Here is a 16,891-nt window from a genome sequence, read left to right on the forward strand (position 1 = left end):
CACCATCACCTTCTCAAGGGCAGTTAGAGATGGGCTAAAAATGCTGGCCTTGCCAGTGAGGCCCACTTTTTAAAAAAATAACTTTAAAAATTAGCACTGATGCTCATATTATATATTTGGGGGGGAGGGTAAATATGCAGAAACAAGGCAAAGCTTAACAATTGGGCAATGCTGAAGTATGGGATAGTGCCTTGACACATCCAAACCATCCCATTCAATATTGCTTCAAACCTTTGATCTTTGCTTCATTCATATCGGTTTGGCTAAAACCAGTCTGAATCTTTCAGAACTAGACCCCTTGTAAAGTCAAATGTTGGTAGCAAATTACAGCTGGGGCAAAAAAGTAGCCCCTAGACAACACTAATGCTTTAAGATCTCATTAGTCTGTGATGAATTTATAGAGATTTTAAATTTGCAATTGTTAGACACCACTATATTGATGCTCAGTCTCAAGAGAAGATACAAGAATTGCTTTATTGTCTAGTTTCCAGAGCGAATTTAAAAAAATGTTGTACCTTCATTATCTGCTCTGATAATGGGGACGGTATCTGGGGACAATGGAGAGATGTAGAGTTTATCTCCTTCATATAGTCAAATGCAGAATGCTGTCAGCAACTGAATAACATACTTTTGTTATAATCGCACGAAACTGATGAAGTGCTGATTAGTATTGCACTAATCTATTCCATCTGTCTTTCAGTGTTTGACATGATCTGCTCTTTAACTGCACAACTGCAATGTTACAATTTCCTAAACTTATGGCACTTGTGTATTAGCCTTCGATTAAGCAGCATTTGTGATATGCAAACCAAATTATCCAAGGACTGATTTTGTTTGAAATACCTTTGAATGTCAATTCCATTTAATAGTTCACAGATGTTGCTCTGCTTACCACTGCCCTTCACTTACTTGGAAGATTATAACAAATGTCAAGCGTGCAGCTAGGATAGCCCAATACTGCTTGGAGTAATCATAGGCATGGTCAGACCATGGTGGTTCCCTGTAATCCTTGTACCTGTGGTAAAACGTCAGGATGGGGTTGGGTGGGGGAGGGTTTGGGATGATAGGAAGTAAAAATATGACTAATTAGTTCTGCAGCATTGCAATAAAGCATGAAAAACCTCCCCAGATCATGAAGGCTTCCAGAAAAACATTTGAAAATAAAACCAATCATGTAGTTACTTAATTGAATAAGACTCTACTGTGAACAATTGAGTTATGGAGAAAGAACCACAAATGGTGCTCCTTAAGATCACGTTCTGTACTGAATGCAATCTTATTTACAACTGTATAAACTGATGTGTCTGAGTCAAGCTTGGTTTAAATCATGCTGTTTTATTAACAGAGTGAACTTGGATTATCTCCACAACATTTGATCATAGATTACAGAATCCCTACTATGTGGAAACAGGTCCTTCAGCCCAACAAGTCCACACTGACCCTCAGACATCCCACCCAGACACATTGCCCTATAACCCACCTAAGCTACACATCCTTGAGCATTATGGGCAATTTAGCATAGCCAATCCACCTAGCCTGCACATCTTTGGATTGTGGGAGGAAACCTGAGCACTCAGAGGAAACCCGCACAGACACAGGAAGAGTCTGCAAACTCCACACAGTCAATCGCCCAAGTGTGGAATCAAATCCGAGTCCCTGGCACTGTAATGCAGCATTGCTAACCACTGAGACATCATGCCTTGGTCAAAGGGACATATCTATAATCTAAGATAACAAAGTGTGGAGCTGGATGAACACGGCAGGCCATGCAGCATCTCAGGAGCACAAAAGCTGACGTTTCGGGCCTAGACCTTTCATCAGCGGTCTAGGCCCGAAACGTCAGCTTTTGAGCTCCTGTGATGCTGCTTGGCCTGCTGTGTTCATCCAGCTCCACACTTTGTTATCTTGGATTCTCCAGCATCTGCAGTTCCCATTATCACTCATATCTATAATCTAGTTGCGTCTAAAATGTTGCACAAAAGCATTTCTCCTGCCAGATGAAGATCCTATGTTTCTGCATTAATAAGGAAAGCAGGGACTTAATTACTCGAACTCCGCAGGCTGAACAGCCTTTATTAAAGATAAGCAACAGCAATAACTTAGCATATGATTACCTGCAGACTTTAATATTGTTGAAATGTGATGATTGTGGATGAGTACCCTGTAGAAATTCACTGATATTGAAGTATGATAAGGTATGATTCACAAACCCATGCATACTTCCATCATCACTATACATGTATTGGTAAACAAGGCGTGGAATGAAGTCAGACGTTATGGCGATTACAAATGCCTGGGTGACACACAAAGAAGATGTATTAACACTGGAAATCAAGAGTCTTGAAGAAAAATGAACTGTTAATATACATTGGGACAATTGTCTGCTAAATGGTGAACAGAGGATGGAAAAGCAAACATATGAAGCAATTCTCCATTAAGGTCTCGAGAAACAGGTTGTACAAATCACCAGTAGCAGTAGCTGCTCAACTATTTCAGTTATTCTTAATAAGATAAAGTCAGAGCTCACTGAACACCAGGTTATAGTCCAACAGGTATATTTGAAAGCACAAACTTTCAGAGAGCTGCTCCTTCATCAACCTGACGAAGGACTAGTGTTCCAAAAGCTTGTGATAGCAAATAAACCTGTTGGGCTATAACCTGATGTCGTGTGACTTCTGACTTTGTCCATCCCAGACCAACACCGGCACCTCCACTATGGAGAAATCATTGTAAATTGAATGTTGCACTGCAGATATAAGTCACAGAATATACATTTCAACAATACATATTTGCTATATAACAACTTTTGAAAATTTGTTCCTGTGAAGTACAAACATTTCCTTTAATTGTTAGCAGGGCTTCCTGCAAAACTGGCGCAATGGTCCAGACTGATGATAGGTGAATGTTATGGACCTTGAAAAGTCTGATGTAGAGTCTGTATGTCTGAACAACTTGGGATTCATGCCATCCTTCTGCTTCAAACAAACCTCTTCTTCTGTGTCAAAACACCAGTGCCACTATCTAATGGGTAAAGGTGCTTCCTATTAATTGACTCCTGTGCTTGACCTCCCTTTGAAAGAAAAGGTCTCCCAAATCATCACGTGCTTCAGGATATCTCAACCCTTTGCAAAATGTACCAAATTTACCTCACTTTTCCACCAGTACATTTCCAAAGAAGTCTGCCAAATTGCCGATGCTGCATCCTCAAGGGAATAATTCCTTGCGGCACAACTTAAATCAGCAGAACACAGAATTGCCTCAACATTTTGGAGATGGATATTTGTGATTTGTAAAGGTGCATTCCTCAACTTCAGTAACTGTGTTTGGTGTTTGATAACCACTTAAAAAACACAGCTGACGAGCTCTAAGCAGGTTAAAACTGTGTTAAATTTAATTGATCTTAAATTATGAGAAAATTGACATAGTTGTGCATTTTAATTATTGCTGAAATATGAATCTGAAATGCCTAAACCTATAAACTTAAATCTGCTATGTAAGTGGCTATATAAGTAAAAATAAAATCATCTTCCAGCCATAGTATAGAAAAAAAAAGTAATCAGTTTGATTTATTTTTTCCAAACTCTCGACAGTAAGTGCATCTTTAGGCTGAACATGGCTGAGCCTGTCAGAGGGGATACCATGACGACAAAGGAGAATTTTTTACTGAGTGGCAGGAAGGTTCTGACAGGAATTGAGCCGACTGGTGAGCTTGTCAATTAGGTTATTCAATAACCCACTTAAACTAATTATCCCTGAACCTCCCCCAACAGGATTTAATGGTGATGCAGGAATTCACAAGCTTCACACCGGTCCACCATGGGTCCTTAGGGTCACATGGCAAACCCTGTCAGTTATGGCTAAACCCTGCTGGGTTTGCTTAGAACCTTGTCAGGATGCACCCTCATTAACAAGTGTGATATAAGGCGTGTGATTTATAAATACACACATTAACATCATTTATTTTAGAGTTTGGTGTTTGAACTAGTGGCATCGGGTTTTGGTCTGCATGTATGAGAGAGCTTAATGACTAATTTGTCAGTATCTCTGAAGCCATGTTTTGTTTAAACCAGTATGTGGGAAAGGCAGGGAGAGTCACTGGATTGATAATGGGAATTTAATTATTTTTGAAAATTTTATCATCAGTCAGAATAAATATTAATAATCATTCAAACGTTTTTGGTTTAGCAGAATCAAGAATTGTTTTATGTTTATTTTGCTTAGGGAATACCCCTTTGATTGAAAGCTTTTGCTTTTAATTTGCAGAAATCCTGACTTGAGGTTAAATGGGAAAGAGATTCTCCTAAAAGGAGGAGGCAGTTAAAAAAAATTAAGACATAGGTTGCCTCAGTGTAAAGATTTTAGATGAAAATTTCAGACCAGAAGTGTTAGTCGAAACCATGAAGTGGTAATTTCAAGCTGAATAAGTCTAAACTCAATTGTGTGAATAATCAAGAAAGTGGCTAACAAACTCTTAGGAACAGGAATTGAAAGAAACAGTTAAGTCAAACTTATAAATCTAATTGAGAAAAGAACTTTCCCTGGTCTATAAAGAGACAGTGTTGAGATCGAAGATATTGCATTTTGTCTTGTGTCTTAACATCTTTCAAATTATGGTAGATGTAAGTAGTTTGGTTTATTCTACTTTAGTTTCATTTCTTTTGCACAATAAACTTCTATTTTATTATTAAAATCTGCAGCATTGTGTGGGGTGTTTCAATGTAGACCATCTCGTTAAATACAAAAACTAGAATATAATCTATTGAGTGAGATTGCAGTGTCTGATCTGAGTTGTCTAGTAATGATACTAGTCAGGACTACAACACAAGCACTCAGTGACTGATCAATGGATCCAGTGATGGATAGCAGGCACCACTGAAACCCATCTCCCTCTCCTGTCCAAAACCCTTGTCCATATTCACGTTATCTCCAAGTTTCCAGTAATGATTCCTGGTGAAAGATGCTATTATTAGTAGCCTACAGTCCCAGTGCTATTACTAGCAATAGAGAGTTACCACCTCTGACTGACCAGAAGCTCCTAGGATTTGGATTTTCACTCTGGTGTCACATTCATCCAATGGGAGGCCAGTTTTAGCTTGTTAACCGTCTGATTGCATCAGGGCTCCCATAACTTTAGTTATGCCTGAACCCTTTACTTCATAAAGATCCTGTGCATTCAAAGAAGATATTAGAAAGCTGAGTCACTTACGTTGATGATCACTGAAAACTTCCCCATGCCACTGAGAACGTTATACCAAATTCCTAATGGACAAAGAAGACACACATCAATGAAGATGCAAGACATTTAATGCAAATCAACTTCATGTGGATCATTCTGACTGAAATGCTGATGAATATTTTGAGGTGGCTGACATACCTATGTCTTTTGCCCGTACTGCATCTGGTCTTCTGAGTTCAGCAACAAATTTTTTTGCATCCAGCCGAATCTCAATGATGTTGTTGAGAAGAGCAAACAAGGGAGCCAAGGGAAAGGATGCGACAAAGAGTGTCACAAAGCCAAACTGCACAACTGGGGGAAAGCAGTATTCATTAAAACATGCTAACAAGGAGCACAGTCATGTATCTCTATGTAATCCAATTGTCTGTGAGTGACTGTACTAAGTAATAACTATCTAATACAACAGTTTCATAAGAGATACTGGGCCACATCACAAACCACAAAACCAACCTTAAACAATTCACTCTGGCTGTCAGACTCTGTGATGAAATCTGCAGAGCTAGCTCCACAATTCTACTCTCCCAGTAGAAAGCTTGGAAGAAGTCCAAGTCAGTGAATTGTATAATGCTTTAAGTCAATCTCCAGCCACATTCACTTCAAGGAAGTTTTCCCATTAGGGGCACAAGATGGAAGCATATGAAAAAAGTGGGCCAGAAATGTAGTCCATTTATCAAGCTTCCTCACCAGTCATGATGCCAAAACAACAGGAATAGACAATTTTTACTTCTAGCCTAGCAGCTGTGCAATTCATGGGGAGCCCCAAAAGCAAGAGAAATAAACTGATTCAATAAAAGTTTCAAAAACTTCTGAAGATATCTTCCCAGCACCCTCAGGTGATTGGCCCCAGCCCAGGTCTCATACTGATCATTGCAGCATTAACATCTAAAAGTCCTAAATAAGTTGCTGTTGATCATTCAGGAATAGCCATTAGTTTCCAAGGTGTGAAACTGCTGGGATCGTTTTGATCAGTATCAATTCCTTTTATTAATAGCTACCACTTTTAATGCAGGCATTGGTTATACCCTTTGTCAATGGTGTCAATAGACAAGTGGTAGCGATATGACTGTTCCAACCTATCAGATACAGAACTACAATTAGCTTGTAGGGTACTTAAATTGACAGAGTATGCCGTTCGACATCGATGTAATTTGGAAGCTCTAGACAGAACTATAATTGGGAAGCACTAATAACATCATAATGCACAGAATCCATGAAATAAATCTCTTGCATGTTAATATTCATACTTAGCAATATTCCTACAGACTTAAAGTAAATACACACTGAAATATATACCCCTGGCAGCTGCTGCAAAAAATTAACAGTAGATCCCAAAGGCTATAGTTTGGTCATCAAAATGAAGGCAGAGACCATAAACAGCTTTCCCCACAACATTTGACCAGCATGGGAAATATGCACTCACTCAATGTGACATGCACTCAAAGAGATTTTAGTTTCAAACTTTTCAGTGGGTCCCTCTGTTGTGAAGTTCCCTGAGTTTCATATCTTCAGCAAGATGGGTTAATTCCTGAAATCTGTGTTAAACATGTCATGTCAATCAGTGTGTGAAGCTTAGCAGAAGTATGTTGTGGAGGTTTCATAGGTCTCGTCAATTTGAAATGTCGTACTTAGATGTCAATGATAAGTTAAGTAAAATGTGATTATTGACCGATTATAAACCTCTGTGTTTAGAAGATAAGTGATCATCATTGTGCAAGTGTACTAATGAATTAGTTATTTCTCAGGTAGATAAAGTGTTATGCTCAATTCAGCAGTATTTAGAATCAAATAATTATGTTTCATTTTGATCACATACTTTCATTTTTACATTGATTTTAAATGAGAACAGAATTTTGTTTTAACATTTGAAAAAATAATTAAAGAAAAGGTGCCTGACTTCTCGGCTTGCAAGTCCATCTCTCAAAATTTTAAAGGATCCAACAGATAGTTAGCCATATGCTATAGCAAGTTTAAATGTGCAATTGTATTGAGCTATGGAGGGATTCTTTGTGCTGGGTGTGCAATAAAATCACATTATATATGCTTGGCGAGTTCCAAATCCCTAAATTTACTGGAGCTCAGTATGGATTATTTACATAACTGTGAAGTAGACTTCAAGCTTTGTTTGATAGTTATATGAACACTTAATAAGATGAAACAGTTTTGAATTTCAGTTTGCTCATTTTCATAGCTATATGACTATTTGTAGAAGAGCATGTTCTTTTTTAAGTAGAGTTTGAATTTCTATAGGCTTGATTAGCAGTTTTCTGAACTCTTAAGGAAAGAAATACTTTTCAAGTCAGGATTGACTTGTTGAGTGTTTGTTTACCTCAGAAGCATTTAAAAGATTATCCAGAGATAATGGGAACTGCAGATGCTGGAGATTTCCAAGATAACAAAGTGTGAGGCTGGATGAACACAGCAGGCCCAGCAGATCTCAGGTGCCCCTGAGATGCTGCTTGGCCTGCTGTGTTCATCCAGCCTCACAAAAGATTATCCAGTGTTGTTCTAGGACTCATGAGTGCTGTCACTGAGACATTGATTACACAGGATTCGTGGTAGTGAAGGAGACGGAATGGGAAATATAAGTATGGAAGGGGTCAGGGACGCATGGGGGACATTGGGAAATGAATTAGGTTGGAGGATGGGTGTGGAGAGTAGGAAATGAGGACTAGGGGCTTTACAGGACTGGAGTTGCAGTGAATAGAAGTGGGCCTGCTAACCTGTCAGCCTCTGTTCCTAACTCAGACTTCCATCAGTGGATCAGTTATCACGACTATAGGTCCCCCCATTTCCTAAGGGGAAATAATATGTGTGTTTATTTATACATATGTCTATTTATATATGTGTTATGTGTATTGTATATGTGTGTGTATGTTGTGCATGTGTTTTCATTCAGAGTCTAGTAATGCAACTGTGTGAAATGTCTTAACTTGGGATTCCTTGGTCTATCATGAGAATTTGGCCCTAAATTCCTTGCTCACCTTAAAATGATGTGCAGGTGGATAAATTGATAAACAAATAATTTCCTTATCATTTTAATCCTTTGTTATGGCAACATTTAAGGAAGTGAGATATGATGCATTTGATATTCCAATGCAATTATTTTTCAAGTTTACTAATTTGTGCCCTGTGGCTTCATTGGGAGTATTTTTGACCTTCTGTGTTAGTTCATAATATATGACATTGAGTCAGCAGCCTATTTCACGTCTCCTATGATTTCTCTTTCCATCGAAGACAATCAAAATAATAGTGGGGAGGAAGGAGTATAAATCAGTGTCTCCATTTGCTATGACCATTTTATATTCATGTAAAGTCAAAATGACTCTATTTTGTGCCTTAAATCAGACTCAGTTTCAAAAAGATGTGTTTTCTCCCATTAAATTTATTTGAATGATTTTGTAAAATAATAATTTGGCCCCTTTTCTTGATCACAGGTCTCAATCTTTTCTAAGAACCTTCAGACATTTAATACTTTAAATACTCAATCCCTCCACACCAGTACTGTATATTACCTACAAGGTACACGGTGGTATCTCACCAAAGTTCCCTTGAAAGCATCTTCAAAATTGTCATTTCTAGCACCTAAACAAGAAATCAAAAACCGCAGTTTCTGGAAATCAGAAACAAAAACAGAAGTTTCTGGAAAAAAGCTCAGCAGATCTGGCAGTATCTGTGGCAAGAAACCAAAGTTAATGTTTCGGGTCTAGTGAATGCCAGATGATGCCAGGCCTGCTTAGTTTTTCTGGAAATTTCTGTTTTTATTTCAAACACTGTACAGGCTAGCACATTAGACACATGCGAACACCTCAACATTCCCCTTCAATTCTGACTTAGAAACATCACACTGTCCCTTCCTTGTCTTTGGATTAAAATCTTGGAACTCTCTGCCAAACAACACTGTCAGTGCACCTACACCACATGGGCTGCAGCAGCAGTCATAAGGAAGCTCACCACTACCTTCTCAAGGTAATTCAGAATGGGAAAATAGTTGTTGCCCTTCCTAATGGTGCTTGTATCCCAAGGACAATTTTTTAACATATTGCTTATGTTATGAGATAAGCATTCTTGCCACTTCTTAACAGATTACTCAAAGCTATCTATGAAAAATTAAATGCACAGATAATATCGTATCAACTTACTCATTTCCATGTATTCAGGAGTCAGGCTAGTAAAAGGTTCCAGATTATAGTCTAATTCCCACTGTTGTGGTTGTCGAGTAGGACCAGAATTGTTCAATTCTTTGGGATCAGCCCTTTCGTCCTTCAATTTCCTGAACAACTTTTTTATTCTCCTGTAAAGTTAGCCCAATTTAATAATATCACAAAAAGGACCCATTCTAGGAACCTGCTGATTAACAAGATCATGTCTAAAATATACAACATCTGAAGTGCCAGAAATGTCACCTTGGGGAAGCTGAGCCTTTCTATTGATGAGAAAATGGTTTTGAATGTAAATGGAATAACAGGCACTCCATAATGAAAATCATTTCAGTTTGCAGTATAGACTGTCACAGAACAAATCAAATAAAATCTGAAAATTTCATGTCTTGATGATTGTTGCAATTATGCAAGCTATTCCTCAACTATTAAGTTTAGGTGGTTGTGAATGTTCTTGAACCTTCTTGCCTCACCTCATTAAACAGCTTCTTATTATAGGGCTGGATTTTGCAGTCAGTGGCAATGAATGGAATTTGTCATTCACTTGGTGTACAAAGTTTTAGCAACAGGGATTTTGACTAATCCAGAGTCTATTTCAGTCCAGCATCCTCTGCACGGGTTCTGTGGAATATGTGAACAAGGCAAGTAATGGAAAGCCTTTTCAACCAATCAGATTGTAGTAAACTGTGGCATGCGGATCTCAATCCAGCAAGTAAAGAAAGATATGTAACACTGGTTGAGAAATATAGATGGAATTACAGGAGAGATTTAAATTAGATAAACAGGACAAAAAAACTTTTTTTTAAATTAATAGCCACCACATTAACTTTCTTACGAAGGAATGAGACTCTACATTTGTAAAATTTAATATTACAAAGACAGAGAGGCTTCCCCAAAACAATAATAATTAATTTCATTTAAAACTCACTTCCTTCTAAATATACAACCTTAATATGTATTTTATAATTTTTAACTTAATGCAACTTCAATATAGCAATTTTATGTAATTATTGTGGTTTCTCCCGTCAATTGTGAGAGTACCCCCAACCCTAATACATCCTATTCCTAACTGCAGGAAAGACCAAAGTATCTTTGGTGGCAAATTTTGGATTTTTGTGTTGAATGGCATAAGTGTGTGGACCAGAAGTTGCTGTCAGGTTGAAATAATGGACCGCATTATTCACCTATCTGTTATAATTGGAGCAAAATCCCAGCCTTTATTTTGTTAATATCCCTTCTTTTTTCGTACTTAAGATCTCTAAACGGTTTTCGGTGAATAATAATTCACAAACCTTTGATCCTTCTCCTTCACCTCTTGTACTTCTGATATTCCAGCCGAACAGAAACCCAAATAAGTAATTGGCAAGGCAGGGGAAGATTAGGCATGGCGTTGTAATGGACAACAACTCAACACCTTCAAAGCCACATACTTGCCCAAGGTTGTTAGCCCCAATGAGAACCATGTAAATGTGAATGGGGATCACAATCACCCTAATCATTTCACACAAAACCAGGCAAAGGAAAGTGTTGTCAAAGAGTTAACTCATGTTTTCCTGTGCGCATAGTATCATGTCAACACAGTTTTTGTATCTTCAGGTGGATTATATATAAAAGTCAGCAATGTGAAAATGTACATTTTGCAAAGAATAAAATGCTATTAGTTGAGGATTTAATTAGAACATCGCAGAGCATATTGAATAAGAAAGTGAGAATCTATATGAGATTTCACACTTGGAATTCTGGGGGTTCATTCTGACTCTGGGTAAAAAAAGACATAATAATCAACTTGTTTATTTATGCATCTTCAAATATTAGTAGTATGGAGTTTCTATGGCATGTTGAAAGCCAACCTCCAGCACTGCCTGTGCATGGAGAGACAATGGCCTAATGATACTATGGCCAGACTATTAAAACAGGGACCCAGGTTCATGCACTGGGGACCTAGGCTCAATTAGCTGCCCTCTGGTCAATTAGGGTTGCCCATTTAATGCTGGCCGAGCCAATGATGGCCATGTCCAATCAATGATTTTTTTTTAAAAAGTTAGCTAATGTCAAAGATACTAAAGATAAAGGAAAGCACTATTTAATTCAACTGGTCACTAGATAATCTCACCAAGTTGAATCTTAAACTGCTTCAAGCTGTTTGGTTGCAGCGTATTTGATGAATGAACTGTACTTTCATGGTGCAGTGGTAATAACCTTACTTCTAGGCCAGGAGTTCAAGGCCCACCTGCTCCAGATGTATATCCTAACATGCTTAAATATGTTGATTCAAAACATCTGGAAGATGCATGAGGTAGCGTCTAATTGTAGATTACAGGTTGTCAGAGAAACACAGTCTGACAGATTTCTTTAGCTAGAAAGTTATGAAAGTCAAACAGATCCTGTTACAGAACTTACGGAATTCCAATTTCAAAGAGGTTGTTTTGAATGAGCTGTTTCCCGAGCATGATAATGCTCAACTGGATACAGAGCTCCATCAGGCAACCTCCAGGGGCACACTGGATGGAAACAAACAGAAAATAAGAATAGCAAAGTGTGGCTCACAATGTTTAAATCATTAAACATGACAAAATGTTGACTAGAACAGAATTAGTCTATGCTACATTGACCTCATACATTTAATCCTGATTCTCCTTACCTCCTCCATCCGATAGTCATGAAAGATGTAAACGTATCTTCCAGGTCGGCCAACAAACCTGCCAAGAAAATAGACGATTAATCATAACAGTAACATAACTCTGGAGCTGGTCAGTTATTTACTTACTTTAAAATAACATACAAGGTTAGAATAGCAGCTGCTTTGAGCATATCAGTTGGAGAATGAGCAGATGGAAAGATTCTCCACTTTGGTCCACTGATATGTTTCCACTTTGAGATCAAACCAACTATGACAGTTTCATGGCTCAAATATTCCAAGGCTCAGCAATCAGTTCAGATTGCCACTCCAAATTTTTTTTTGTTCTGAGTACTGAGCACCATCTTTCTAGCCAGGGGTTCAAATCCTGGTTCCTTCTGAAATGCAGAGCATAGCTGAAATCAACAGCATTTCCCCCATCGAGCAGAAAAGTCCAGGAAAGTCTAATCAGTCTCCCTGTTGTAGCAGTCAATATGTTGTGTTCTGAGATTTAAATAGCCACAAACTTTTACAGCTGCTGTGGAAGGGTGAGTATATAAGACAAGGGTGGGAATAAAGTGCCAGATTGGTAGGGTGCCATATGAGTAGGGTGCCATGTAGGTAAGGTGCCAAATAAGTGATGGAGTGCTTTCTGTAGGTTGGAAGCTTGATGGGTGTGTTAGAGCTGGTTGTGTGGGCAGCAGGATGTGTCAAGGCCAGTAGCAAGGTGGGGTGGTGGGGAAAGAACTGGGTTGGGTCCAGCTGCAATGTGGGATTGTTGCTAGAAAGATAAGGGGGAGCTCAGATCGGGTCCTGGGGATTCAGGCAGTTGGCAGAAATGGGATATCGATTCCTGCAGGGGGATGTCAGTGCTGGTTGTGAGGAGGTATTGAGATCAGTGAGGAAGTGTTGAGACTGGTGGTGGAAGCTTGGTGTCAGGATGATGATTTGGAGTTGTGCCTTGCATCACTGGGTGCTGTTGGGCCTTGCAGGGATAATGTTATGGCCGGAGGGCGAGGGGGTTGTTTTTGTTGGCAGTAAGAGGGAGTGTCAGGTCCCAGGATTTCATGCCTGAGAGGAGGAATAGAATGGGTTGAGGAGCTGTGTTGGGGATATATTTGGTAGGTTGGCGGGGAGGGGATCAGTGTAATTGTTACCCAGGAGTTAGACTAGGTTTGTCATTTCACACATTTCATGGATTGCTGCTAACAAACTAAAAATGAAACCCTCTGAATTTCCCAACGTTATGGGCTTTGCCAGATGTTCTGAACACAGGGAATTGGGATCTTCAATTTTGTAGGCATTTCACACAGAGTCGCTGCATCAGATCCTGATGTGTAACTCCAGTCTGCATTGTTCCAAAGACCAACTGGCCATCGCATTATCAGGGCTAACATTTCCTCTTCACACACAGCCATTCCTCACTGAGACAGGCAGTTTTGGGTGAATTAAATTTTATGTTCTTTCTAAAAATGAAAACTATTACCCCAGCGGAGTGGATGGTCATCGTGGCCAGTTGTGCAAAACAGGCAGTATTACATCTTTACTTCCATTCTGATATCTAACTCCACTGACTTCAATCATGCTGAATATCATTTAGGGTGTTTCAGAGTTGGACTTTACAATTCTGCCCATTTACATTTACCAAGGCAGACTTCCAGACTCTCCAGCGTCTGCAGTTCCCATTATCCATTTCCCAGACTTATATGCCCAACATTCTAACTATTTTCTTTTCTGCTCAAAGCATATGTAACTGTTTTTTTATATTTCTGAAGGCTTATATAAAATAGTTAAAATTGTATAGCACCAGAATGATGATTGTATGAATTAAAGCATATGCTCTTGTCCCATGAACTTCTTTCTTAATAACACAATTTAGTTCATTAGAAAATGTCCAAATCTGCGTCACCACAGGAGCCATGAACTTGAAGACGCTTTAACAGATTTTCATTTCTGTAACACATTGCATCAATGGGTATCTGGATTAGTTGTGACTTCACTTGAGAACTGATGCAAATCTTGGAAACACACTGTAGATGGGGCTTGCATTGAATTGCCACAAACATTTCTCTGACCGATCAGGAAGCTGCACTATAAGATAATGGTCCTGAAAGAGTTAATGTCGAAGCTGCATTAAGCTCCACCCAGTCAGATGATGTCACATAGGTAGAGGTCAATCAGATAGACATAGCACTCTACCCAAATACAAGCCACCAGTTCCATAACATAGAAAAGGGTGATTAGCACTGTCGTTCATTGCACAAATTTCTCAAAGGGGTGAAAGGGAATAAAAGTGCATTTGATAAAGGAGAAAAATGTCTACAGAAGAAAGTCAATTTACCAATTTAAGGTCACCACCATTTTGAGAAGACTCAGTCAGGCAGCACCTGAAATCACGAAAAAAGACAAGCAGGCAGCAGTGCTTGTGGAAGCAACAGCAGGATGCAGACAGTATTAGAGAAGAAAACCTTCGCCTCAGTTGGTGAGAGAGATAGAGAAATTAGTATGGGATATGAAGAGAGTAAAAACTTTACCAGTCCTTTGAAAAGAAAGATTTGTGAGAGCAGTTCAGAGACTAAAGTTAGAAATATGCTCAGGTAAAATAAAAATAAAATTAAAATATTGTGCGAAGAACTGAGCTGGGAAGAATAGGCTGTAAAAAGGAATACGTATCCTTCAAAATGAATGTTACTAGCAGTGTGAGCAGGCTTCATGAGGCATGGCTACAGCAAGGGCCAGAAAATTAATTTATGTTGAGGCTGCAGTAGGGAAAGATCACCGAGTACATTCAAGGTGACTAAAGGACTAAAAGATTCTTAAAGCAGAATCTAATTGAAGATGATAGATGGAAGAATTTAAAAATTATGATAGTATTGGGGCATTGATTACTTAAACAATTACTTTGAAGATTTATTTTAAACTATCACCAGGGCAATTCGTTTTAAAATTTTGCAAGGGCACATGTATTGTGTATTAGGCCTTGAAAGGCAAGAAAGTGTCTACTTTGTCTGTGAAGCAGTGGGAGAACCTTTATCTGGACTGCAGAAGATGGAAGAAAGCTACAGAAACTGAAAAAGGACAGGATCATCTCAGTAAATATTGCAGTGAAACACGATTGTTGTTAAAAACAATCTTGCAGCTTTTAAGGAAATTTAGGTATTAAACTATTGCCAAAATCCAGAATTTAAAGATTGAGTGAAAGAAAACAGTACAGCATTGCCATAATATACAGCCGAAGAGCTTATAAAAAGAATACTGCATAATTGCTATAACAGGGTTTTAAGATCTGAAGAGACTTCAAGACTAGAAAATTAAAGCATTTCTTTAATGTAAGATTGGAAACTTTGAACTAAGCAGCATTTATATATTGCAAAATAATTAAAGCTTTGAGGTAAATGACACAAAGCAGTATTGAGCTTCTACAATTTTTAGACAGATTTAAAGGAATAAGCATAAGTAACTACGTTGAGCCAAAATGGCAAGACAAGTATTCATGTCATTAAGCTTTAACCTCATAGATGGGACAAATAAAAAAAAAGAGAATTTGACATCTTAGATCACAATAATATTAAACTGTGTAGAATTGATTCAAAAATAGATGCTAAGCCTCAAATTGAGAACTACATATTTTATTGAATTCAATAAGTACTAAAGGAGACGTCATGATGAATTGCCAAAGCAAGCATAGTTACTTTTCAAAGAAATTCTAACTCTTGATAATTACTTCAATCTTACAGCAAATAAAGTTCTTGAATGACGAAAAACAAAAAATGCTGAAGATTACAACAGGCCAGACAGCATCTACAGAGTGAACGCAAGCTAATGTTTCAAGTCTAGATGGCTTCAGTTTTACCAGAATTAGCATCCATTGGAATTGGTATTATATTAATTGATAATCTGTACATATTAGTGGAAAACTGATGATGTATCTTTGAAATCAGATTCCATAAGAGACAGAATTGTCACTGAAACAATTGATGAATCTTTGTCAGGTTGTCAGAATTTGTTGCATTCCAAAGAAGATTTGACTTTAGAAAAAACTCCTCAAAATATTCTGGGAGTAGAAATCAGGAAGAGTTGGAAAAACATTTCGGGAGTAATACAAGCTAACTGCAGGCTAGAAACTGGACACACACACCTTTGTCAGGTATATACTCTATGAACTTGACACACCCATGTGATAAACCAACACATAGAGCAAAGCTGACACATGCGAAGAGTCAGTGCTGTGGAACATGAGGTCTCCCAGACATAAGCAGAAATACTGTATCTGTAAAATTACAGATCACTTGCAGAAGATCTACACAAGTAGGGCACTTTTTTGAGCAACAAAACTGAAATGTGTACTCTTGGAGAGAAATTAAATAATAGAACTGCATCATTTACAAAGGATATCTGCATTAGACAATATATTTCCAAAAGATATAGACATCTAAGGCATTCCAAGACAAAAGTGATAATCCAACCAATTCACATTTGACAAAACTTTTGCATGTTAATAATCATCCTGTTCATTTAAATCTCATTACAGACGCAAGGGTAACTGATCTATCAGATCAAATACCATGGCTAAAGAAACAAAATTTGTAGCCCTCATTGATGCAACTAAATAGCATTAGTGGAAAATCTGTTAAGAGTATAGATATACCAGAAGAAACTTCGGAACACAAACAGCATAAGGGAATTGAAAATACTTGTGTAATTCAGACAGCACTTTTCACTTTTGAGTCTGCATATATGACTTCAACATGCTTGTGGGAACTGAAGGAGTTCAACTATTCCAAGAAAAAAAATTGGTTCAGAAACAATTCATTGCTGAATAATTGTCCAGGTGCCAACTGGTTGATTAGCCTTCCTACGCTCATGGAGAAACTAAAATTT

General features: G+C 38.1%; 1 protein-coding gene across 2 annotated transcripts in view; it reads right to left on the bottom strand.

Moving 5' to 3' along the window:
• Window positions 1–16,891, bottom strand: part of ano2b (anoctamin 2b) — a 155,136-nt gene that overhangs the window by 60,624 nt on the left and 77,621 nt on the right. For both annotated transcript variants that reach the window (XM_059654660.1, XM_048553662.1), the window contains exons 19-25: window positions 12,035–12,092; window positions 11,794–11,894; window positions 9,376–9,527; window positions 5,375–5,527; window positions 5,207–5,259; window positions 2,115–2,293; window positions 910–1,015 (exon numbers count right to left, since the gene is read on the bottom strand). In XM_059654660.1, coding sequence (XP_059510643.1) covers window positions 910–1,015; window positions 2,115–2,293; window positions 5,207–5,259; window positions 5,375–5,527; window positions 9,376–9,527; window positions 11,794–11,894; window positions 12,035–12,092 — 802 coding nt within the window. The remainder of the gene's footprint in view (window positions 1–909; window positions 1,016–2,114; window positions 2,294–5,206; window positions 5,260–5,374; window positions 5,528–9,375; window positions 9,528–11,793; window positions 11,895–12,034; window positions 12,093–16,891) is intronic.

Source organism: Stegostoma tigrinum, chromosome 25, assembly GCF_030684315.1.
Source record: "Stegostoma tigrinum isolate sSteTig4 chromosome 25, sSteTig4.hap1, whole genome shotgun sequence".
In the NCBI taxonomy this organism is placed as follows: Eukaryota; Metazoa; Chordata; class Chondrichthyes; order Orectolobiformes; family Stegostomatidae; genus Stegostoma; species Stegostoma tigrinum.